Source organism: Ochlerotatus camptorhynchus, unplaced genomic scaffold (assembly GCF_037179485.1).
Source record: "Ochlerotatus camptorhynchus isolate MF236.1 unplaced genomic scaffold, CSIRO-AGI_Acam_v1.1 ptg000209l, whole genome shotgun sequence".
NCBI lineage: Eukaryota > Metazoa > Arthropoda > Insecta > Diptera > Culicidae > Ochlerotatus > Ochlerotatus camptorhynchus.
Window position 1 is genome coordinate 1,053,087 of NW_027040699.1, and position 25,310 is coordinate 1,078,396.

The window sequence follows — 25,310 nt, forward strand, 5'->3', positions numbered from 1 at the left end:
CTCCAAACTCGACTGAGGGTTTGATCGAGAAAAGAGCAAACAGCAGATGCAGAAAGCTGATTGCTATGCTGGAGAATAAACTAGCCAGGACCGAGTCACCTTCTCCCCGTTCGCCAGTGTCCTTTTGAACCAGGATTTGTTCATCGACCGGTTGTTTGTTGGTGCAAACGGCCCCTCGTCGTTCTGGAAATAGGTGGAACCCAACTGGACTATTTCCACTCTCAGAGAATCAGCAACCTTGACTTTTCCGGCAGCACCGTGGAATTCCAGAAGTCCAATGTCGTGCCTATTGATGACATTTGGAATGACGGGTCCCCTGGGATCTTGAGCAGCGTCGCCAGCATCTCCAACCGTGGAACTGGCAGTGTCCGGTTCAGCGTGATCTTCAGTGGTTTCGGTGGATCTGTCTGATGTTTGGTCTTCCGGCTCCATCTCTGATGCATTAGAGTTCAAAGCAGCCAAACTTGACGACGATGAAAGGGGATCTGTAGGAGCGGGCTTTCCGAAAAAAATCTTCAGAAGCTGACTTGACTTTTTGGCTTCCTCTGTCTCCAACTTGCGCCTTTTCCGCCCCTCCGCACCAGACTCCTTTTTCTTTACAAGCGTACGTTTCATCGCCGTTTTCTATATGCTCTATAATATGCATATGTTTTTGATTAGACGAATAATTTTCAAACCTGACATTCACGAACTACGACCCTTATTATTCTTACCTCACATTTAACTAAGTTTTAGGTTGACTAAGAGTTATTGGCGTTCTTGTCGAGTGCAGATGACAATCTGAAGCAAAAGTAACAGCGTTAGTGATACAACGAGGATATTACGGAAGTAGAATTTTTATTAAGGACTGTTGGACGTTACTGTACACAACGTTTTAAAACGTTAGATAAGATAAGTTTAAAAACGTTTTCAAAACGTTCAAACCGTTTAAATACAATGTGAACAAATCAAAATGTTTGATTTCCAAGTTCATAAAACTTTTTCAACACGTTTATGTAAAACATTCTCATATCGTTATTGACTATCGTTCGACTACATTTTAAACGTAGTTGAAACGATTTAATAACGTCAGTGAGACATTCTTCTCACATATATGGTATTTCATTATCACGATAATACCCAAACATAAATACTTACTTGCAGACATTAATTAACAAACATACTTCATGATCAATTGCTTACCTCGGAGCTGAAAAGCACGACGACGAAAATATGCATTGGTAATGCTTCTGAACAATCTGGGCGCAAAAGTAAACAGAGTTTCTCTGCTGTTTTTATTGAAGCGACATCTACATGAGAGGTCGGTATGGTAGAAGCCTTTCGCTCACTGCTTACCCCCAGTTACGACTGCTGGTATCAACCGCGATGCGGGAGATTTCAAACCGCTTATAAGAATAGGATCACAAATCTCGTTAGCTTACGCGCTTGCAGCGCATTGCGGACTGTCGATTTACAGTCATAATTATCAGCATGTTAATATTTATGAGAACAGTCGATGGAATACTGAAAAAATGAGTTAGTTTTTTTCGCGATAATTTTTTATGACCTTACACACTAAATATCCGCCGATCAACGATCCCGGCGGGGGAGCAATCCGCCCAAACGAACCTTTCCGCAACGTCGGGCGCCGCTCATTCGCATCGGGCGCACTTTTCGTTTTCCGTGGGCGCGCTACGCGCCCAAATGTCATTCGCCGCGGCGCCCCCTCGACTGCGAAAATTTCTAGATATTATTAGAGTGGGTTTTTTTGTGATCGCTTTTTGCGCCCAAAATGGTTTTGTACCCAAAAAATTTCCGCTGCCAAGGGGCGCCACGGCGCCCCCTCGACTGCGGCGCCCACGGCAAGTGACACAGTGGTTGGTTGTCGATGGTTTTTCTTCAGCCGTTGATCTTCCATTCCAAATTCATATTAGTGTGACTACTGTTTTCGTGTAAGTTGTTATTTGGATCAATCTGTTGGATGTCTTCGGTTACTTGAGGTGGTGGAATGTAACTTCTGCAGCAACAGCGTACGTGCAAGTGATGCGTTCTTTCGTCTTTCTTTGGCATTGGATTTATAACGAAGTTGGTTTCGTCCACATTCCACCATGACGCTGGCTGATCCAGGAGATACAACATTTGCCCGTGTTCTAACTGACTATAAACGTACTCAAAATATCGCTCAAATCGGTCGGCTCTTTCAAGCGCTTCTGGTGTCCACTTCGAGATTTCAGGATGTCTTCTTAGGAACTTGTTCATCCATCCTGTCGATGGTATGCCTCGTTTTAAAGTGCTGCGTTCAGGATACGAGTTCGGAAGCTGCTTCAAGTATCTCCTTTGTGGTTTGGAACATCCAGACGCAGCGCATAGAAGAATCCAATCGGCCAGCTGCTGTTCTTGTGAAGCACTTAAAACTGTATCTTTCCCAAGCCGCTGGCAGTGAATCCCCTTCAGTTTGTCGCTTAACGTCGATTTCGGGATTTCATACTTTTTGTGGGCCACATACGCTGACAATGAACCACTTTTGACCGCATCCAGAGCCTTTTGCAGTGTCTCAGGGGAATATTTTATGGGTCTTATTTCAAGCACCTACGGTGAGAAGAGAACATGATGCATTTTGAATTAAAATGAATATCGACCTACCTTTGCTTCGGTAATCAATTCAGTTAACTCTGTGCGCAATTCTAACCCATTTTTGTGTCCTCTGATGTGTTTCCGAGCAATCTTCAGGAGCTTTCCACGGAACCTTTGATTTGACTTTCGTGGGGAAGGTAATTAGAATGTAAACTACTAACTAGGTGGGGTGAAAAGTTACCTTCTTGAGAATGATTTTTTTATTCAATATAGTCCCCTTTTAGCTCGATACACTTATTCCACCGATTTTCCAACTTCATGATCCCGTCCGAAAAGTAATTTTCCGGAAAGTCTGCAAAATAGTCCTCCGCGGCATCGATGATTTCCTCACGTGAGCTGATTTTTTTATTGATGAGCCATCTTTTGAGGTTTGGGAAGAGATAATAGTCTGATGGAATGAGATGCTAGAGCAATTGGAGCCGTAAATCATTGATTTTAGCCGTGGTTGCGATTCTCTTGTGCACCGGCGCATTGTCTTGCAAAAACAAAATTTGTCTTCGCTTCATGTGAGGCCGTTTTGCAGCGATTTTGGCCTCCAATAATGCACAGTAATACTTGCTGTTGATAGTTTTTTCCTTTTTCGAGGTAGTCCACGAAGAGTATGCCATGAAAATCCCAGAAAACCAACGCCATAACCTTTCCCACCCATCGAGCCTCCCTCGGCCGCTTTGAAGCACTCGTGCCGGCTCCAGTTCATTGCCGGGCACTGATTCTGTTGTCTGGGGTGTAATAGTGGATCCATGTTTCATCCAACAGTTACCAATCGACGCCAACAGTCCGCCGATTCCGCATCAGCAAGTCCAAACATTCTCTTTCGAAGTGCTCTCGCGTTCGTGTTTTTGGTCAGGAGTGAGCTTGCGCGGCACTCAGCGGCAGAATAACTTTTTCATATGCAGAATCTCGCCCAAAATATGGTGTGTGTGCGCTCAGTACTAATCTTTGCGGTATCTGCTAGCTCGCGCATCCTCACTTTCCGGTCAGCCAACACCATTTCATGTATTTTTTGACATTGTCCTTTGTAAACGCATCGGAGGGCCTGCTGATGCGGACTTGATCAGTAGTGGAGTTGTGGCCACCATCTCGAAATCAATATTTGACGGTGTAGAGTAAGGTGGGGCAAAAGTTCGACCTTAGTGGTCTTTTATTTTTTTAAATATGTTATTTACAAAATTATAACAAGAAAAGTATGCTGCTTTATTCAGCACCTATTAATCTCCCTACTGAGAAAATATAGGGTTATTCAAGTAACCATTTCAGTGTTAAAATATTATTGCATAAAAGCCCTCGAAACGAACTTTTGCCCCACCAAAAGGGCAAAAGTTCGACCTTTCAAATTACATCAGTTATGCATATAGTCGCATGGTACAATTTTAATGTTTCTCAATCTTAACTCTCTACTTAGTAGGCTGTGCTTCCTTTAAAAGTTTCTTGCGTTTACTGGATGTTTCTGTGCTTGCTCCTTAGCCTTCAGTTCCATTTTTTTCCTTGAATGGTGTACTGGTAATAATAATCGTTGACCTCTCTTCCGTCTTTGTTGTGGCCCCACTCGTTTCGGCAGGGGCCTGATTTCAACAAATGAAATCGGATCGGACGACTTGGTGCACATTGGTATGATCGACGTTGAGCAATTCTCTGAGCACATTGTCTCTAGAGATTCCAGGACGTTTCGAAGGGAAACCAGGAGCGGCTTCAATCTCTCACTGCACTCAGCATGTTGGTTGGAAGCGCAGGAGGATGTCAAATCGATCTCGGCGGATTTTGTATTGGGCATTGTAGAAGGAACAGATATCTGCTGAAGTGTCACATTTGATTTAATGCTCAATGGCTGATTATCGATTTTCGAAGCGGTATTTCGTTTTACAGATCTCTTCTCATAATTTGAGGTAATGTTATCGGATGATTCCACGAGTGCTGCCATCGGTGAGGGAAGCTCCGTTGCATCTGTACAGACGGAGGTTGGGGCAAAGTATTGGTCTGTAAACACTCCAGGGTTGATAGGTACAATGCCACACATCCTGAAAGCGTTGACGGCTTTTTCAATTGGTGCACATCTGCAGTAAGCCATCCCAAACAGTTCAGCCACTTGATATTGGGTAATGACCCTTCCAGGATGACACACAAGCCAATGATTACAAGCTTCAGCATATTTGGTCTTGAGGGCCTGAAAGAAACAACGATCCAACGGTTGGAATTTGTGGCTACTGTGTGGTGGGATAGACAGCAACATAGTCCCATTTTCTCGACAGTAGAGAACTGTTTCCAACGTTTGATGCGTGCTGTGATTGTCCAAAATGAGCAAGACCGGATTCTCCTTCGTTTCGTTGATGTGTTTCTGAAAATGCTGTGTCCACTGGAAGAAAAGATCCGAGTTTATGTATGCTGAATCAGAGACGAATGAGTAGCTCTGGCTTTTGGCGCTTTCTCTTGAAGATCAGGACCGGTGGCAAGTAATTCCCAACAGCACTCATCGGCTCTCCTCTCTCAGCCGAGCTTATTTTCCCAACCGCTTTCTTTCCGGATGTAGATACGACTTTCGGGACATTGTTGGGCACTGTGGACATTCCTGTTTCATCCATATTGTAGATCCGATCTGGTATAAAGCAATACTTTGTTGTCACATCGCTTAGGTTGTCGAAAAACTTGTTCATCTGCACCCGGTTGAAACCCATCATCCTAGCAAGACTGATTTGTTGAGAAGTTTGCAGCGACAAGCTGTGTCTACAAAGAAAGCGTCCATTCTTTACCAGCTATCTTGGATTCCGGATGAAATCCATGTGCGACCTTGTTTGCCTCGGCGTACTGAAAAACTGCTCTTCGGAGATCCATCAGCGATAATCCGTAGAAGGAGTCATCGAGATTCTTGCAATGTCCCGCTAGTTCTTTTTTTTTGCTCTTCGGTAAAGATTGATCTAAACCGACCAAATTTTTGCGCACCGTAGCCCTAAAAAGGAAACACAACAAATTAAACTACGATTTGCCGTTAACAACTTAGATCAATTTACCTTCTTCAATCTTTGGCGCAATGCAGCTTCCGTAACTCCGAAACTTTTGGCAATAGCGCATTTGGATTCGCCATTAGCAAGCCTTTGCTGGGCGATTTCCAGCATATCGGAAGAGCACACCGATTCCGCTCCGATTTTCGTTTGTAAGTCCTGTAGAATACAAATGCATAGTTATTTTGACTCGAACTTTTGCCCCACTAGCGATTCGAACTTTTGCCCCACTACGCATTCTTGAAGTTTACACCAAATCGTGCAGAGTTATGAAAATATTTTGAAATTTGTATCACAACTGCTTAAACAAGGCAGAATTACACTTTTCCCAAATCTACAGTTTTGTTTACTAAAGCACGTTTGCGATAAACAAAAATATTACATTTTTCTTGAGAAAAAACAATGTTACCTCATTATTCCAACCACACGCAATCTAAACAAGCAATGTTTACATCTGAAGGGAAGCTGTCAAAACATTTACTAATCCATGCCAGTGTTGCCAATTTCACGGTAGGCTGTGTTGAAAAAACTACGTTCATTTATAGTTTGAACCTAGATCAAAAAAACTACAATCGCAATTTCAGTAAAAATCACGTTCAGTGATTTTGTTACATTGTGTAATGTACCAGAAATGAAGAAATATGTATGAAATATGTAATTTGAAAAATCTCTGAATGCTAAATGCAGGGCTGTTACAAGATTTTCTAAATTTGATACGCGAAATCCGCTTTTTCTCAAAAGAAATCCGCGACTTCAAATACTAATCCGCGACAAAAAAAACTGTTTTCATTGCCTTAAAATGGCATTTGTATACTACTACATGGCATTTCAAGCTTATTGCTTATAGCATATTAGGTTTTTGCCTGCTCTCAACTTAGTGTTCTTTGAAATACTTTCACATTTTAATTGAGAGCTTTCTATGCCCAAGAAAGTAGAGAAATTTTCCAACCCGAAAAATGAATAGACCGGACGGGAATCGAACTCAGTCGCCTCCAGCATGGACTTGCTTTGTAGCTGCGCCTTTACCGACTGAGCTAAAGGAGTATCGTTTGTAACCTTTGATATTTTTTTAAATAACATTGTATCATCTTCAGTTATTTATGTATAGTATAAATTGTGAGTAATTAGTGAACATAATAAAATACCCTTACATTATGAGATTCTAATAATGAATAATATCGGCCTAGATTTGACGAAACATTATTTTAAAAAAATAATGCATTTTTATTTGAAATGCAAATTTTTCCTGAAAATTAACCTTTGCGTCTCTGACGTATTTTGCTGTCCTAAATGTTGTAGTTAGTTTGGCTCTAGTTTTCTAAATTTTTTACCGATTCAAACCAAACACCCTGCACATAATCGAGAAATTACCAGAGTTTGATGAGACATTTTCATGATTTTTTTTTTATTTCTAATATGAACCTAGCCCTTTTCGTTGTCAAATCATAACTGAATCGTATATATGTGACTTTGTGGATCATGCACGACTTACTACTATGTATACCGGAAATTATAGGTTTTCCAAATCGTCCAGGACATCAGTTGATTTGTTCTACTAGATCAACCAAGACTGCAATAATGTGTGTAGTATCGAAAAATATCCAATAAGATTCAAAGTGTTTATGTGGATCATGCATGATCTATTTCCGAGTAATCCAGATGGTCAAGGTTCTTCAAATCGTCCTGGAGTTCAGATTATTTGATCTACTAGATCAACCGAGATTGGGACAATGTCTTTAGTATCGAAATATTTCCAGACAGATGCACAGTGTCAATGTGGATCATGCATGAACTATTGTCATGTATACCAGATGTTTTAGGTTCTCCAAATCGTTCTGGAGTGTAAATGATTTATTCTACTAGATCAACCATGACTGGGATAAAGTCTGTAGTATCGAAATACGTCCCAACAGATTCATATTGTCTATATGGACAATGTTTAATTATTTCCACGTATACCAGATGATGTAGGTTCTCCAAATCGTCCTGCAGTTCAGATGATTTGTTTTACTAGATCAACAAAGACTAGGATAGTATCTGTAGTATCGAAATATCGATTTGGAAATCCTAGAACATTTGGTATACACGGAAATAGGTTGGCATGATCCACATAGACGCTGCAAATTTGCTTGGGCATATTTCGATACTACAGACATTATTGGAGTCTTGGTTCATATAGTAGAACAAATCAACTGAACTCCAGGACGATTTGGAGAACCTAGAATATCCGGTATACATGGCAATTACTCGCATATTTACGATTCGTTTATGATTTGACAACGAAAAATGCTATGTTCATATTGAAAAACTTCAAGGGACATCCCTGTGGGGTTGTACGCAATGGTGACGTAGGACTATGTGGTCTTATATAATAAATGTTATTTGTTAACTGCAGCAGGAGCTTGCGTTTTGTGTAGGAATAGGAATTTGAGCGGGGTTCTCTCTGTTTATACTCTTTAGTATGACGCGCTTGGCATAGATGGCCCACAGCGACTCACGAGCTACTGATTCCGATCAATAGCGGTGCGGCTTCTCCCTCCTTCTATGGATACGCATTAGACTGATACAAAATTTGACTTTTTCGCTCCACAGTGCTTAAATGGTTTCAAATTGGGTCCTGATAAGCCTCCCAAAAAAAAAAAAAAACTTCAAATGGCTTGTGCGAAATCTGTTTCCAACCAAATGAGTTGTAATTTGGTTGGAAACAGACTTCGCACAAGCCATTTGAAGTTTGCATGTAAATTACTATGGGAAATCTCAACTTTTTGTTCATTGCCTTCTGGTCTTTTTCCATATTGAGCTGCGAAACAGTTCGATAGCCATTCTTATAGAAATTTTTCTCAGCTACAACTTTGCTGAAAATCGTTTCTATGTAAAACGAGACAGGAAAAAGATATTAATTATTTAAGAGATTGGTAAACTTATGACATGATCAAGCAGCTGCTCTGTAGGCAACACTGTATTTTGCAGTGTGACATAGTAGCCATAATTTTTGCGTCCTATTCAACGCCCCAGAAACGTCAATGTTGCCTGCTGAGCAGTTGATTGAGCATGATCATAAGACATCAGCGCATTGAACCATTGATAACTTTCGATTCTTGCATTTAATCAAAAAGTGATGTTGAGCAAAGTTGTAGCTAAGAAAATTTCCTACAAGTACAATTGAAAGTTTTTGAAGCAGACCGATATGGTGAATTATTAGATAGACATGAACAAAAACCTTGGTTTTACCATAGTAATTCCCATACAAACTTCAAATGGTTTGTGCGATCTCAGTTTCTCACCAAATGGGTTCAAATTTTGAGAGGTTAGTCAGGATCCGATTTGGAATCGTTTAAGTATTGTGGAGCGAAAATTTCAAATTTTGCATCACTCAAATGCGCATGTGGGCAGAAACTCACGTTGAAAACACGTTGCAGTGTTTCGTTGTGTACTGGAAAACAATGTTCAACGCCACGCTCCGAAAACACTGCTGCTTCTGCTGCTGCTGATGCCGACGAACGGACAGCACCACACACGGTGATTGAAACTGAATTTAATCAGCGGTTGTGGGCCGCCTTGATAGCTAGCTACTTGCAGGGAGCCTTTCGTTGTGTACTGGAGACCACCACCACTCACCACGCGGTGATTGAATAAACACCGTTTGGTGAGACCGGATGGAATTCAACTTTGAAATCTGTGTTAGGGAAAAAGCTTTTCGCAGGCAATCGATGATAATTTTAATTATCATAGCAACAGTTGCAGACTCGTGCAATTTTCAATTGTTAAATTTAGAAAAATGGTTAAGTCTTAAATAGATGCGTTGAAATATTTCTGATCGATTGGAGATAAAATTATTGAAATTGGTCCTTGGGCAGCTGAATTATTAACATTCAAAATCTTTCATAATGTTGTTACATGTTCCATTTTCGGGTTTCACAAATATATAAATCACAGACGTAGTCCTACGTCAAAAAAGGATAATGTCTCACATTGGACAGACCTCAGGGAATTTTCGTGTAAATCCTGTGTGACTTATGGAATTGAGATCATTTCTCGATTATTTGGGTGTTTGGTTTGAACCGGTAAAAAATTGAGAGCCAAATGAACAACAAAACTGATGACAGCAAAATAATCCGGGACAGAAATGTTACAATGAATTCAACAATTTTTGTGACAGCACATCAGTTTCGTAATTTTCACGACTGAAAGTTCGAATCCGCGACAAATCCGCGAAATTCGCGAAATCCGCGCCTGTTGTAACAGTCCTGTAAATGGTTTGTAGGGTTTTTTCAAGAGTAGTTCGAACCACGATCAGTATTTTTACCATTCGAACCAAGAGCATTTATCCTATACAATTTCATGCATTGGTAGACATATAAAGCTCTCAATTAATATCTGTGCAAGTGCATCTAGAATAGTATGAAGTTGAGAACCGGCAAAACGCTCGCAACAGAAGCGAAAAATTTCTAGAAGAAGAAGAAATGGTAATGAATGTCAATTTTGAACTACTCGATGGATTATATCATTCAAGCAGTTTCACATGACGTTTCCTGCAACTCGAACTTGGCCGTGGAACAATATTTTGATATTTTTTGTCTTCTAGAACATTGAGAAAATAGGGTCTTATTCATTCTAAGCTTGAAAAATCTGCAATTTATTGCTTCATTGTCTTAAAATCGCTAGTAGAAGGTCGTCGCTAAACTGCTTGACAATATGATTAACTGTGGAAATTTGTATGTGAAAAGTGATCGAAATGGGCCTGAATTTCCATCGAGTTAGCAGTAATTGTTTTCAGTCCAAATTCCATACATACGACGGGTGATGTACGCCCAAGTAACAATTTCGGTTTTATAAGGGTTCTGTAGACCATAATTTAGACTTGTAGCATGCTTTAAAACCTCCATAAAACATGCAATGTTACTTGGGCGTGCCTGAAAATAATATCTTACACGCTCTCTTAATTATTTCCCAGTTGAGTACTTCATGAAGCACCATGCTGCTCCATTGCACTTGGCTAGCCTCAAGGAGCGACATGATGGATCACTTTCTGCGCTATATTTTTCGAATATTCAAATTTGCACCACAGACACTGCCGATTCCTCACTTTCTTCATTCACACTTTGTTTACCCTAATTGCGGGTGATAGAAAACTTGATTGATTGATCGCGGTATCTGTCTCTCTGTCTAATCTAAAATTACGTTTTGCTAAAAATAACCGCCGCATAGATGTTGTTATGTAGCACACACCGCCATTCAAGCGCCACAATCCAATCCATGCACCGTGCGCAATTTTTCCTCTGCCCGAAAGTGTAAACAATGTTCTACAATGTGTAAATTATACATCAGGCTCGACGATTTTTTTTTCTCTCGATGCCTTGTTGCATCATCGACTGCAAACCGGTGCCGGATTTTAAACGTCTGGACCGTGTAACCGCAGCAAACTTCACACATCTCGTTAGGTGATTGATGGAATTTTAACCAACAAACCAAAACCCACCCACCCACCGTGCACCGCCGCAGAGCCCAACGACGACGGCGATGGAGACGCATGGTGCCAAATAAATTTCTCTAATTGAGAAATTCTTGGCAGCTCGCCCCGCTTGGATATATCGGCAGTGCGAGCGCGATCAGTTGACCCCATTTCGTGCACCACCGAAATGTTAATTAAAACTAGATGCGGTGTTTTTCGTGCTGTTACTGCGGCTTTTTTTTTTTTATCTAGTTCGTTTATTTGGGAGGCTCAATCGCGTTAGCTTTACGGAGCCGATAATTCATTGTTCACTGTGTGTAACAAAATTCACTTAATTCTATGTCTAGTAGGAGTTGGGCCGATTACTCGCGGCTTACTCGAGGTTAGAAGGGTACATTTTCGAAGGATAGGATCAGGGGAGGAGCTTGGGGTAGGGTTTCGTTGTCTCATCAGAGCGTTGTCGCCAGTATGAACGGTAGTGCTGTTCTAGCTTCGTCCGGAGTTCGACCGGCTATGGTGGGTGACCAGTGGGCGACGATGAGACTCATCGAGACGGGGGGACAAGACAAACAAAAACTAATAAAGAGAGACAAAAGACAAAAGGAATTAAATTCTTATACTAGACATTTGAAGAAAAACATAAACGGACTGCATATAGCAGAGATCACGGGTTGCCAACACGTCTCTGATAGGAACATAGGGTTGTCTTCCTTGGGCCTCGAGGGTATTCAAAAGTCGCTCTCTGGCGGCGTCATTATCCGTACATTGCCAAACTGCGTGTTCGATGTCATCGTAACCGTTTCCACACCGACAGATGTTGCTGTCCACGAGGTTTATTCTATTGAGATGAGCATCTAGCGAGTAGTGGTTGGACATAAGTCTACTCATCACGCGAATGAAGTCACGACTTAAGCCCAAGCCTTTAAACCACGCTCTCGAAGAAACATTAGGAATAATTGAATGTAACCACCGTCCAAGATTTCCAGTGTCCCAATCGGTTTGCCAACTCGAAAAGGTACTCTGACGCACTAAATGGTAAAATTCATCGTGTGAAATTTGCCTGTCATACAATTCGCCTTCCTGCGCGCCCACCTTTGCGAGAGAGTCCGCCTTCTCATTGCCTGGGATTGAGCAATGTGAGGGGACCCATACAAAGGTAATCATATATGATCTTTCGACCAGCACACACATCTGCTCCCTTACCTTTGAAAGGAAATAAGATGAGTGCCTACCTTGTTTCATCGACCGAATAGCCTCAATCGAACTGAGACTATCCGTGAAGATGAAGTAATGGTCTGTGGGCATATTGGAAATCATCCCCAATGCGAAGTTGATTGCTGCCAGCTCAGCAACAAAAACGGAACAAGGTTCCTGAAGTTTGCGGAAGGCGCTAGAGTTTTCATTGAAGACACCGAAGCCAGTGGATCCATTGAGACGGGACCCGTCTGTAAAATATCTTTTCATGCAATTGACTTGTTGGTACTTTTCAGTAAAAATACGTGGGATAATAATAGGTCGAAGTTGATCGGGAATCCCATGAGTTGCTTGTTTCATGGTCAGATCATATTCAATTGAGGAACTGCGATTGGTGAAGTGAACACGGTCTGGAGTATAACAAGGAAGACACATATCTGATGATATGTAGTGGTGGTAGATTCTCATAAATCGAGATTGTGTGTTCAGCCCAAGAATTTCTTCAAAATTAGCAATTATAAGTGTGTTCGTCACTCCGCATTTGATTAGTATTCTGAGAGAGAGCTCCCAGAAACGGTTCTGGAGGGGTGTTACTCCTGCCAGAACCTCGAGACTCATGTTATGCGTTGAGTGCATACAGCCTAGAGCAATACGCAGACAACGATATTGAATTCGTTCCAATTTTATTAGGTGACTTTTTCTTGCCGAGAGAAAGCAGAAAGAGCCGTACTCTAGAACAGAGAGAATAGTTGTTTTATAAAGCGTTATGAGGTCTCCCGGATGAGCACCCCACCATGTGCCGCAAATTGAACGGAGAAAGTTGATCCTCTGCTGACATTTTTGCTTCAAATACGTAATATGGGCATTCCAAGTGCACTTTGAATCAAACCAGACCCCAAGGTACTTGAAAGACAATGATTGAGTAATGTTTCTGCCCAAAAGATTAAGATGCATTTGGGCTGGGTACCGCTTTCGAGTAAACACTACCAGTTCAGTTTTCTGCGGCGAGAATTCGATCCCTAGATTCATAGCCCAAGAAGACAAGTTATCTAAGGAATTTTGCAATGGTCCTTGCAAGTCCACGGCATGTGGACCTCTTACGGAAACCACACCGTCATCTGCAAGTTGTCTTAGCGTGCATTGTTCTGCCAAACAGTTGTCGATATCTTTGACGTAAAAGTTATAAAGAAGAGGGCTGAGACATGAGCCTTGGGGCAGGCCCATGTAGCTAATTCTGGAAGTTGTCAGTTGTCCAAGGGAAAAGTTCATTTGCTTTTCTGACAACAAATTGTACAAGAAATTATTTAAAATTCCAGAAAGTCCACATCTGTGCAGATTGTCTGACAGAATTTCAATGGAAACTGAATCAAAAGCCCCCTTAATGTCCAAGAATACTGAAGCCAATTGCTCCTTGTGTGCAAAGGCCAGTTGAATATCTGTGGAAAGCAGCGCTAGACAATCGTTTGTTCCTTTGCTCTTGCGGAACCCAAATTGTGTATTTGATAGCAAGTTATTTGATTCGACCCAGTGATCGAGTCTCCGAAGGATCATTTTCTCCAACAATTTCCTAATGCACGAAAGCATAGCAATCGGACGGTATGAGTTATGGTCAGACGCTGATTTGCCAGGTTTTTTAATGGCTATTACTTTGACCTGTCTCCATTCAGGCGGTACAATGTTGTTTTCTAGCAAGGAATTGAATAAATCTAGCAAGCGTCTTTTAGCGATATCTGGGAGATTTTTCAGAAGATTGAATTTAATCATATCGCTTCCCGGTGAGGAGTTGTTCGATGAAAGAAGAGCCATAGAGAAATCCAGCATTGAGAATGGTCTATCCAGAGAGCCGCCGCTAGGAGACGCTTCTCGAAGAATATTTTGTGCTGGAACTGAGTCCGGACAGACCTTTTTAGCGAAATCGAATATCCATCGGTTGGAGTATTCTTCACTCTCATTGAAAGATGAGCGGTTACGCTTGTTGCGGGCCACCCTCCACAAGGTGTTCATTGAGGTTTCTCGTGAGAGTCCCTCGACGAAATTGCGCCAATAACCGCGTTTTTTTGCTTTGATTAATTGTTTCAGCTTTGTCTCAAGCTTTGAATATTCCTCGAAGTAAGTGGAGGTTTTGTGTCTACGAAAAGCTTTGAAAGCATCAGATTTTTCTACATACAATTTTGTGCATTCTTCGTCCCAACCAGGTGTGGCTGGTCTCCTTTTAAAGGGTGCACTTGGAACTTTTCTTTTTTGTGCTTCCAGTGAGCTTTTGTAAATCAAATCGGCTAGGAATCGATATTCTTCCAATGGTGGAAGCGCATCTATTGATTCGACACCGATTGTCACCGCCGTTGCATATTTCTGCCAGTCGATGTTCCTTGTAAGATCAAATGGAACCCGAGATGGTTCTGCAGAGTGAGGGCCACACTTTATTGAAATGATGATTGGCAAATGATCGCTACCATGGGGATCATTGATAACCTTCCACTGACAATCCAATGATAGCGATCTTGAACACAAAGATAGGTCGAGTCGGCTTTCTCGAGCCGGAGGTTTTGCTATACGTGTCGCTTCACCAGTGTTCAAAATAGTCAAATTGAAATCGTCACATAAATCGTAAAAAATAGCCGCTCTATTGTCGTCATATAGATCGCCCCACCCAGTACCATGGGAGTTCATATCACCCAGAATTAATACTGGGGATGGAAGAATCGAAACTAGATTCCAGAGTTGACTACGGCTAATGGAGGTTCTTGGTGGAACGTATACTGAAGCTATGCAAAGATCTTTGTTCTTCACATTTATTTGGCAAGCAACGATTTCGACGCCGGATAGAGCAGGAAGGGAAATTTTGTAGAAAGGGTAGCACTTTTTGATCCCTAAAAGTACTCCTCCATAAGAATCGTCTCTATCCAGGCGTATAATGTTAAAATCGTGGAAGTTGAGTTCTTTATCGGAAGAAAGCCATGTTTCACAGAGAGCAAATATATCACAATCAGAATTGTGAAGTAAAAATTTGAACGAGTCTAGTTTAGGCACTAGACTACGGCAGTTCCACTGTAGCACAGTGATCATATCTTCAACCTCGTTCGACGAATTATCCATCGAAAGATATGATTGATGCAAGGAGGGGCCATGAAACAGTCAATTGCTTAAGATATGATTCTAACGTTGGAAGCAAGGCAGAAACTAAGCTTCTTAGAGGGTCTTGTATGTTGAACATGTTTAATATGAATTCCACAATGTCCGAAAAAGCTAGCAAACCTCGTTCGGACTTGGATTTCTTTTGAGAAGTTTGAGGAGCAGCTTTTTTATTTTTTTTATCTTTGTTGGGCAATGGCGGAAAATTCTTGCTGCATCCAGGGATTGGATCAACAGGAGCCTTCGGTTTTGTTTTTTCATCCCCATTACCCTGGGAATTTGGCAACCGTCTGGAGGTGACTTTAGTTTTCTTACGGCGCACTTTCGGGGAGGGGCATTTTCTTTTTGAGGAACCGTCTATTTTTGAAGGTGCGTGTACCACCGTAGAATCACCTTCATCGGATGAGTCAGAGTCCGATTCTTCAACTGACAAAACCGAAAATTGGTTTGCATCTTGGACGGCTGATGCAGCCTTCAACATTTGAGCATATGTCTGCTTGGAGCGTCCAGAGATTGAACGCTGCACTTTATCGGAGTGCTGTTTGTACATCGGGCACTCCTGCAAGGGGTGAGGATTCTCGCCACAGTAAGCGCATTTTACTGATTCTTTGTGGCAAGAATCCTCTTTGTGGTTTTCACCACATTTGCCACAACGAGTTTTGTTGCCGCAATGGCTGGCCGAGTGTCCCAGCCTTTTGCAGTTGGTACAATTATATACCCTCTGTACAAACAACCGCACCGGAAAAAAAGCACCATCAATTTTAACAAAGTTTGGGAGAACTGAACCTGCGAAAGTCACCCGGAACGAGTCTGAATGTTTATAAACTTTTTTACCGTCTAGCAAAGATGCTGAATGCAGTTGCCTTACATCCAGTATCTTCACTAGCGCGGTAGCGAATGTCGAGTTTTTAAAAGTTCCCGAGGCATGTTTCAAGTCCTCGACAGTCAGACTCGCGTCGGAGACCACGCCTTCTATCTCCACATCTCGAGAAGGGATGTAGATGTTGTACTCAACACTAAACAACTCGTGATCAGCAATTTTATTTGCCACATCATAAGTCGGTGCTTCTACACGCAGTTTATTGAATCTCTCTTTATGTACCAAGATTCCCGGATACTTACGCAGCAAATCTCTCGTTATGTCGAGAGTTTTCAAAGGTTTATTTTTGGGCCGAAAAAAGACAACCCATGGTCCTTTCGAAGACGGTTCATAGTATCTGGTTCGCGTAACGTAGGCATCGGAAGATGCCATAAGTGTTGCGCAAAAGCGGTGCGCAACCACTTAAGAAGGAAAAAAAAATAAAACCTTCACTAATTAATTAATTTTAATTACTAGTAATTAAATTTTTTGCCCGACGTACGAACAAATCAAAAAGAAAAAAAAAAAAAAAATCGAAACAAAAAAAAAACTTATATCTACTTGCAAAAAGTTGTCTCACTATGACCCATACTCCCCTACCAGGGGTGAGAGACAGAGTCACGCGCCACGAGGCAAAATTAAACTACAATAGGGAGGCAATGGACTTGCAAAATGTATTGTCTAATACTTATGCCGGTTGTAAACAACCTATCAGCCGTTGCAGCTAGATGGTCCGTTTGCTGCTGCTGGTGGTGATGATTGGTGTTGGTGGGTCGGCACGATGATGAAAAAATGGCTTGACGACCGGATGGATTACCGGGGTGAACTAAAGCTGGATGGCAACTCCAAGGGGCTCGGCCCATGGAATTCCACTTCCTCTGTTGCACACTGGTCACTTGGGGCACCCAATGGGGGGGTGAAAAAACCGCTCGGGCGGAAAAACACCGAAAAAAATTAGATGCCGCGCGACTGAGACCGGGACGTTGTTAACCGACTGAGTGTTCAACTAGGAATGAGTTACTGCGGCTTTGTGCATTGGCACAGGGCACGAGTTTTCGGCTCATTAGTGGAACGCTTAACGCAAAGTAGGAGGGGACGAGGGTCGGGAAGGCAAGTGGGTGCGAATCCATCCATACACACATCTGCCAAAAGTCAATTTGCGGCAAATAATCACGGCGTGAGCGGGGCACACTGGGATGAATTTCGAAGAAAGTGCTCAAAATGATAAACAAACTAATCCTTTCATTTGATGTTCTGCTTTCCCCAACAGGAATGTGCGGCAAGATGCTCGATTCCACCAACTGCGCAGAGCACGAGAACGAGTTGTACTGCAAAAATTGCCACGGACGCAAGTACGGACCGAAGGGATACGGTTTCGGCGGTGGTGCTGGCTGTCTATCGATGGACACCGGTTCCCAATTCCAGGCCGAAGGGTAAGTTTCAGTCCATTTTACGGGTTCTTCTTTTCAGTTCTTGTCCACAAACACGTCCAAACGGGTGGGATTCTCCGTTGGATACCTACCGTTTTGATTTCTGTTTCACTTTTTTCGGTTGATTTTCGTGCAAAAAAAAAAAACAAACAAACATTCGAAACCAAATTGGATCCGTTCGGGGCCTTTCCTTAGACTTTCACTCTCTCGTCGAAGTGCTAAATACTCTGCTGAGAAGCTGCCACCGGAAAGTGGTGTGTTTACATTTTCGTTCATTAGAATCATTCCAGCTCCATCCACTATACTGCAAGAACGGTTGCAAACCACGATTCGACTCTATTGGAGTGATCTTGTCTGTTTTGTTCTTCATTTGTTTATTCTGTTATGACGTTTCTGTTTTTTAAGTTTGTTTGATTCGTTTTCGTTATGTTTTAGTTTCTTGTTAGTTTCAAAATATCGAGTATGTTTCTGGTTTGTGAATCCCCTGTTTTCTTGGACGGAGTCTGGTGATTTTTTTTTACAGACAATTCAAAACCAAAACAATTAATAAACAGAGGTCCACGTGGTTGTTCAGTAGAAACAAAGGAGCATGGTGACGAAAACGACGGAATTAGGTGGAATAATTGAAATTCGTATCATTTGCTCGGCCACTCAAAATAGGAGAGAGAAAGCGACCGCCCTCTATTCATAGAACATTAGCAATAGGAAAGTTAGTAATCAATCTTATTCATTTTAATTACATCAGCAATTTGCATAAATTTAGAATGGCTTGCACCTCGGGTAAACATGTGCAGGTAAAAATTGATCAAAATAGATAAGTTTAAAGTGGTTTGCGCCTCTGCTAAACATGATCAGAGAAACATTTAAAAACATACATAAATGTGAAATGGGTAGTGTCGTTTACGGAAAATTTAAAAAAAATAAACATGATCCAGGAAAAATTTATATATAATGTTATATTTTAAATGGCTTCCGCCCCTGATAAACATGTTACGGAAACAATCAATCAAAAATGGTAAAATTGAAGTAGCCTGTGCGCCTGATCGGGAAAAAAATGTTAAATAATACCACTGAACTGTTAAAAAGTTCATCTGATTGAGGTTAACCACTAACGGTGCAAATCCTGATTGGCGGACAACAGTTGGCATTACTTAGTGGCGTAAGATACAAATTTTGACATGATGATGCTTTAAAAATTCTTTCACGGTGAGGTGTGGGAGAGAAGTTTGGTATCAAATAAATAATGGATGGGTTTATGTACAAGACACGACCGCATGGTTGACGTAGACAACGTTAACATGTATAGTGAACTTCTCGTGCATTTTTCTTGATATTGATTTACAGTAGAAGTAACTTATTTCTTCAATTTACTCCATTTCCTCTCCTTGACATGTCAATTTCCTCACCCTTATTAGTTATTTTTCCAATTTTTTTGGACTTTCCATTAGGGATATTTCCGCATACGAAACACTTGTCTTTAATCCTCCGTTATAAAATATATTCCCCGTGCACACTTCAGTGTCCATCCCATCTCCGTTGAAAATTTACTATGGATAACACGTTTAACCAAACGCTTGATCGCAGTGGGATACCTCCGGTGGGAAATCGTTCACACCCAAGTAACATTGCAAGTTTTATAGAGGTTTTATAGCATTCTACAAGTCTGAATTGTGGTCTACAGAACCCTCTTAAAAGCAAAATTGTTACTTGGCCAAGCACGTATTGCACATCGCAGTCCAACCCTCATAAAATCCAAACGGCGACCAACGGGTAGTGGTCCGAGCTCAGCTCCTGGAAGGCCACAGGTAGCTAGATGTTGTATCCCATGTTGCTGACGAAGATGTCGATGGTCGCATGGACCACAGACCCACTCAACCGGGTGGGGGGTATTTGGAGGCGAACCAGCCTCAGGCTGAAAACCTCCTAAATAAAGATAAATCAATCAATCAATCAACCGGGTGGGAGTGTCTGGAGCCAAGATGGTATAGTGGCCCTCTTTCAGGTCTTCATTCAGGATGGTGCCATTTCGATTGCTCCGACCGTTGCCCCAAGCTTGGTGTATGCGTTCAGAACGCCAGCGATGATGAAGTTCCCGCACCTATGGGTGAGTTTTATGATGTCTTTCCGGAGGGCCATGATGATCGTAATTGAGCCAAGTGATGTGCTCACCTCCACTCCGATGGCTTCGACTGTTTTCAACTGGAAGTTTGGTAGCAGCCGACAACTGATGTTCCGTCTTGCAGCGATGGCCACTCCCCGAGCAGGTGCGGTCACGTCTGACGAGCCGAAAGTCGTAAAGGAATACGTTCAGTTCGGGCTTCAAGTGCGTCTCGGTGATGATAACAATGTCAATCTCCTCGGTGTAGCTCTCTATGCTTGTTCGTCAGCGAGCAACCGTTCCCATTTGCTATTTTCATAGCTTCACGGTCCATACTTGGTGACGAGAGATAAGGCAGTATGAAGCTGTTCAGATTGAGCTTTGCAGGTGCGTAGGATGACGATCATCTCTGCAACCAGCGTTACTAGTTCGTCGGATGTAAACGGAGATTCGTCAACTGAATCGCCGGAGGCAACACGGACATACGATTGTCCAGGCGCCGAGGCAGAAACTTGATTTGGCAGAGCCGCTGCAGCAATGAGGCGATGCTGAGCTGAGGGGGCTGCCCGTTGATTGTTGAGAGGTAGCGGTGGGAGATTTGGGACCAGGTGACGAGGCTGGATTGCCGGGTATTGTTCATCCGTGATGGCTTTTAGTGTACGTCTGTTTTGATGCCGGCCTGGCTGGTTGCTAGTAGCCACCTTCTCCCTGATGTATACCGTTCGCTTGGGGCAGTCCCGGTGACACGGTGACTACCACTGCAATTCACGCACTTCGGCTCGGTATCATCAGCTTGAGAACAGATCGCCGTCGAGTGGGCCATAGCACACTTGCCGCAGCGTGGTTTCATATGACAGTTCTTCGTGCCACGGCCGAAGGAGAGGCAAATTGTGCATTGGGTCACATCACGATGTTGTGGTTTGTAGTAAAGAGCCTGAATTTATAAAGAGACGACATCTTATCCATTTGACAGGTCTTCTGCTCGATTGGAATGACTTTTCATATGACTTTGACAGACAATCGATTGTTCCAATTTTGACATGTCGCCTCTTTATAAATTTAGGCTCTTTAGTTTGTAGGATTTCCAGTAGATAATGATCTGAAACAGGTCACGTATGTTGCTCTTCAGCACAGCAAGGGTGGTGGAGCCCTTCGTGAATTGGACCAGGAACAGTTGGTCACGATAGTTTGTATTGGGCGTAGGCCGTCGATTCATTGGGTGAATGCCTCTGATTTCAATCTGAGCCTCACCAATTCATCTTTTACGGCAGCCGCTTCGTACGACGGCAGTCCCCGTAAAAAAAAACCTTCAATGGTTTCACCGAAGGCAAATCGTGGGTGTAAAACTTCACCGTACTGTTCTTCAGTAGGTCACCGAACGACTTGTACTGCTGTAGGCTGGAGCACATGATCTTTGTTCCTACGCTACAGATCTTGAATCGCGGGAACAATTTGAGTTTTGCCAGCTCATCCCTAACCTTGGTAACGTTCTTCAACGTGGTAAACAGCGGGGGGAAATCCGCTCCTTTTTGGCAATTTCAGCGGCGTCACCACCGCCATTTTCAACTCCGAGCACCGAGAATTTGTTGCTCTGTTGCAGCCGATTAGCTGCGTCATCCAAGGCAGCACTGGCGTACATTTTGGACTTTTTACTAGGGCTCTCCGATGCAGGAGTAGTATGTTGTGCCTGTTGATGACGACGTGAACTGAACAATAAAATTAATTAGAAGAAACTCAATACCGGAGCGAACGTACGAACGAACAAACTATACTGCTAGATGGACTAGCAACTAATGACCATGAGCGGAGGAACGACAACAGAGCTCTTATATAGTTTTACAGGTTCAAGCAAAACGATGCACAACCAAATGGTACTCGATTATGACGACTTGCTTTGGGGAGCACGTTTATTTCATGTAAACAGTGAAAAAATTATCACTTTTTAGGTGTACATTTTTCAACTAATTGTAAAATCATTTATTGTAGCAGATTGTGAGAGCTATTTCCTATCGATTGGTGTATTTGGATTTTATTTTCATCTATAAATGACAAAGTTATAAACGTTCAAAACCTTACACCTTTTCGTGACGGTCGCAATTTTAGATTTTCGATTTACTTCCAGTAAATTCCTTCCCTTAAGACGTAGTCTACGTCAAAAAGATCGACATCACTTCGGAAAGCACTGAATCACTTGAGAAAAGCTCGAAATCACTTCGAAAACTACTGAATAACTTAAGAAAATAATTGAATCATTTCAGAAAGTAGTTAATCACTTCATAAAAATTCAGAATCACTTCCGAAAGTACTGAATCACTTAGGAATGTATTGTATCACTTTAGAAATGTTCGGAATTACTTCTGAACGTACTGAATCGATTCAGAACAATTTGGAATTACTTCAAAAAGTACTGAATGACTTCAGAAATGTTAAGAGTCACTTCACAAAGTATTGAATCACTTCAGAAAGGATCGGAAACACTTAATAAATATTCGAAATCACTTTGGAAAGTACTGTATCATTGCGGAAAGTTCACTTTGAAAATAATTGAATCACTTAGGAATGCACTGAATCACTTCAGAAATGTTCGGAATCACTTCGGAAAATACTGAATATCTTCAGAAATGTTCGGAATCACTTTGGAAAAGTTCATGATCACTTCGGAATGTAATGAATTATTTCAGAAAGCACTGAATCACTTCAGAAAGTATTGAATCACTTTAAGCTCGGAATCTCTTCGGATAATATTGAATCACTTCAGAAAATTTCGGAATCACATTGGAAAGTACTGAATCATCCCAGAAAGTTTGTAATCATTTCCGCAAGTACGGAATCACTTTGAAAATAATTGAATAAGTTAGGAATGCACCGAATCACTTCAGGAACATTTGGAATCACTTCGGAAATACTGAATCGCTTCATAATGTTCATAACCACTTGGGAAAGCACTGAATCATTTCAGAAAGTACTGAATCGCTTCAGAAAAATTCGGAATCACTCCTGAAAGTACTGAATCACTTTAGAAATGTTTGAAATCACTCCGAAAAGTACTGGAAAATTCCAGATAGTTTGTAATCACTTCCGAAAGTTCTGAATCATTTCAGAAAAAAATAAATTACTTTTGAACAGTTTGAAATCAATTCTGAATGTAATGAATCACTCCAGAAAAGCTCTGAAATTCTTCGGATAATATTGAATGACTCAAGAACATTTATGAATCCCTTAGGAAAATAAATCTTTCCAGAAAGTTTGTAACCGCCTCCGTAAAAACTAAATAATTCCGGAAAGAACTGAACAACTTCACAAAACTTCGGAAAGTACTGTATCAATTCTCTCAAGTTAACAATCACTTCTTCAAGAGCCGAATCACTTTGTAATAACTTAATCACTTCATAAAGATTTTTATCACTTTGGGGAGCAAAGAATCATTAAAAAAAAGTTCAAAATTTCTTCTGAAAGTACTGAAACTTTTTAGAAAATCTCGGAATCAGCCTGAAAAGTACTGAATTACTGCAGAAAAACTTCAGAAAGTACTAAATCACTTTAGATAGTACAGGCATAATTGAGCATGATAATGATTAACCGCTCGCGGTTGCTACTCCGTTTTTACCAGATCATCTAACAGCAGGGTTCTGCATTTTCAAAACAAAGAAAAGAAAGTGAACTCTCCGCAGCATCGCTTCATTTCGAGCAATATAATTTCATTTGAAGCAAAGGCTTGTTTCAATTGACGCAATCAATAACTCGAAAACTGCTTCCTTCGTTTTTTCCACATTCACTTCAATTCGGAGCTCAGTGGACTTGTCACGACCTGACGACGCAGGCATCAAAATATAGTATCCGGATAGTATTCGCACGATATCGGTTGCCGATAGGGATGACATCCGGATTATGTGTAGTAATAGTATATTATTTTATATTAAATGAAAATTAAATTGACGAGGCCATTCTGAAGTCCAAGATGGCAGTCATTGGATCCAGGGAAAGTCTCAAATACCCTACAATATGGGTATTTTCGGAACGGAGACAACGCGTGGCTGCCAAAAATCGATATCAGATACCACTTTGGAATCCAATATGGCAGCCATCAGGGTTCAGAAAGTGTCAAATACCCTACAATATGGGTATTTTCGGAATGGGGACAACGTGTGGATGCCGAAAATCGATATCCGATGCCATTTTGGAATCCAATATGGCGGCCATCGGGTTTCACAAAAAGTGACATATACCCTAAGATCTGGGTATTTTCGGAACGAGGACGACGCGTAGATGCTGAAAATCGATGCTCGATGCCATTTGTAGGCTATTTGACACTTCTTCTGAAATCGGAAGCCACCATCTTGAATTTCAAGATGGCGTCGGATATCGATTTCTGGCTTCTAGATGTCAGCCCGATTCCAAAAAAAACCCACATTGATCGGTATTTGACAGTATTTCAAAGTTTTTTTTTCTGAACCAAAGCCAGCATCATGGATTTAAAGACGGTGTAACATCAATTTTCGGCATCTACGTATTATCCCCATTCTGAAAATAAACATATTTTAGGATGTTTGACACTTTTCCGCAAATCGGAAGCCGTCATCTTGGATTACAAAATAGCATCGGATATCGCTTTCCGGCTTCTAGACGTTACACTGATTCTAAAAGAACGTTTGTATGGGTATTTGATAGAATTTACAACTTTTTCTCAAACCGTAAGCCACCATCATGGATTTCAAAATGACGTCGGGTATTGATTTCCAATCTCCAGACGTCACCCCGAATCCAAAAATACCCATATTGATGGGACGGCATCAGCATTTCCCATTTTTTCTGAAATAGGAAGCCGCCATATTGGAATTCAAAATGGCGTCGGATATCGATTTCCGGCCTCTTGACTCCATCCCGATTCCAATGGGGTATTGGGGTATTTGACAGCATTTCCCACTTAATCTGAAATCGGAAGCCGCCATCATGGATTTCGAAATGACGTCGCATATCAATTTTCGATATGTAAACTTCATACCGATTACAAAAACACTAATATTGATGTATATTTGACTGTATTTCCACTTTTTCGTAAATCGGAAGCCGCCATCTTCGATTTCAAAATGGCGTCAGATATCGATTTTCATCCTCTAGACATCATCCCGATTCCACAAATACCTTTATTGATAAGTCCCCCAGTCATCCCCACAGCATTTCCCACTTTTTCTTAAACTGGAAGCCGCCATCTTGGATTTCAAAATGGCGTCGCATATCATTTTTCGATCTCTAGACGTCACCTCGATTCAAAAAATACACATATTGATGGGTAAAGAAACCTATAAATTTGACATCCACGTGCACAGATCTATGCGCATACGCTTAAATGAACCCAGTGAACAATCAACAAAAGTCATAAAAACTGCGCGAATTTAGATCGAACAGCTTCGCTTCAATGAAAAAGTAAGTTCATTTGACAGTGAAAGAAGAAATGAGCACGAGTCAAGCCCAAAACAAACAGCATGAAAACTGATCGAAAGTGGTTCTGTTGATGTTGACGGGGATCTGCTCGAAGAGA

At 41.6% G+C, this 25,310-nt stretch overlaps 1 protein-coding gene across 9 annotated transcripts in view; it reads left to right on the forward strand.

The window, feature by feature from the left end:
- Window positions 1-25,310, forward strand: part of Mlp60A (Muscle LIM protein at 60A) — a 53,015-nt gene that overhangs the window by 13,665 nt on the left and 14,040 nt on the right. For all 9 annotated transcript variants that reach the window (XM_065224278.1, XM_065224287.1, XM_065224285.1 and 6 more), the window contains exon 3: window positions 17,514-17,676. In XM_065224278.1, coding sequence (XP_065080350.1) covers window positions 17,514-17,676 — 163 coding nt within the window. The remainder of the gene's footprint in view (window positions 1-17,513; window positions 17,677-25,310) is intronic.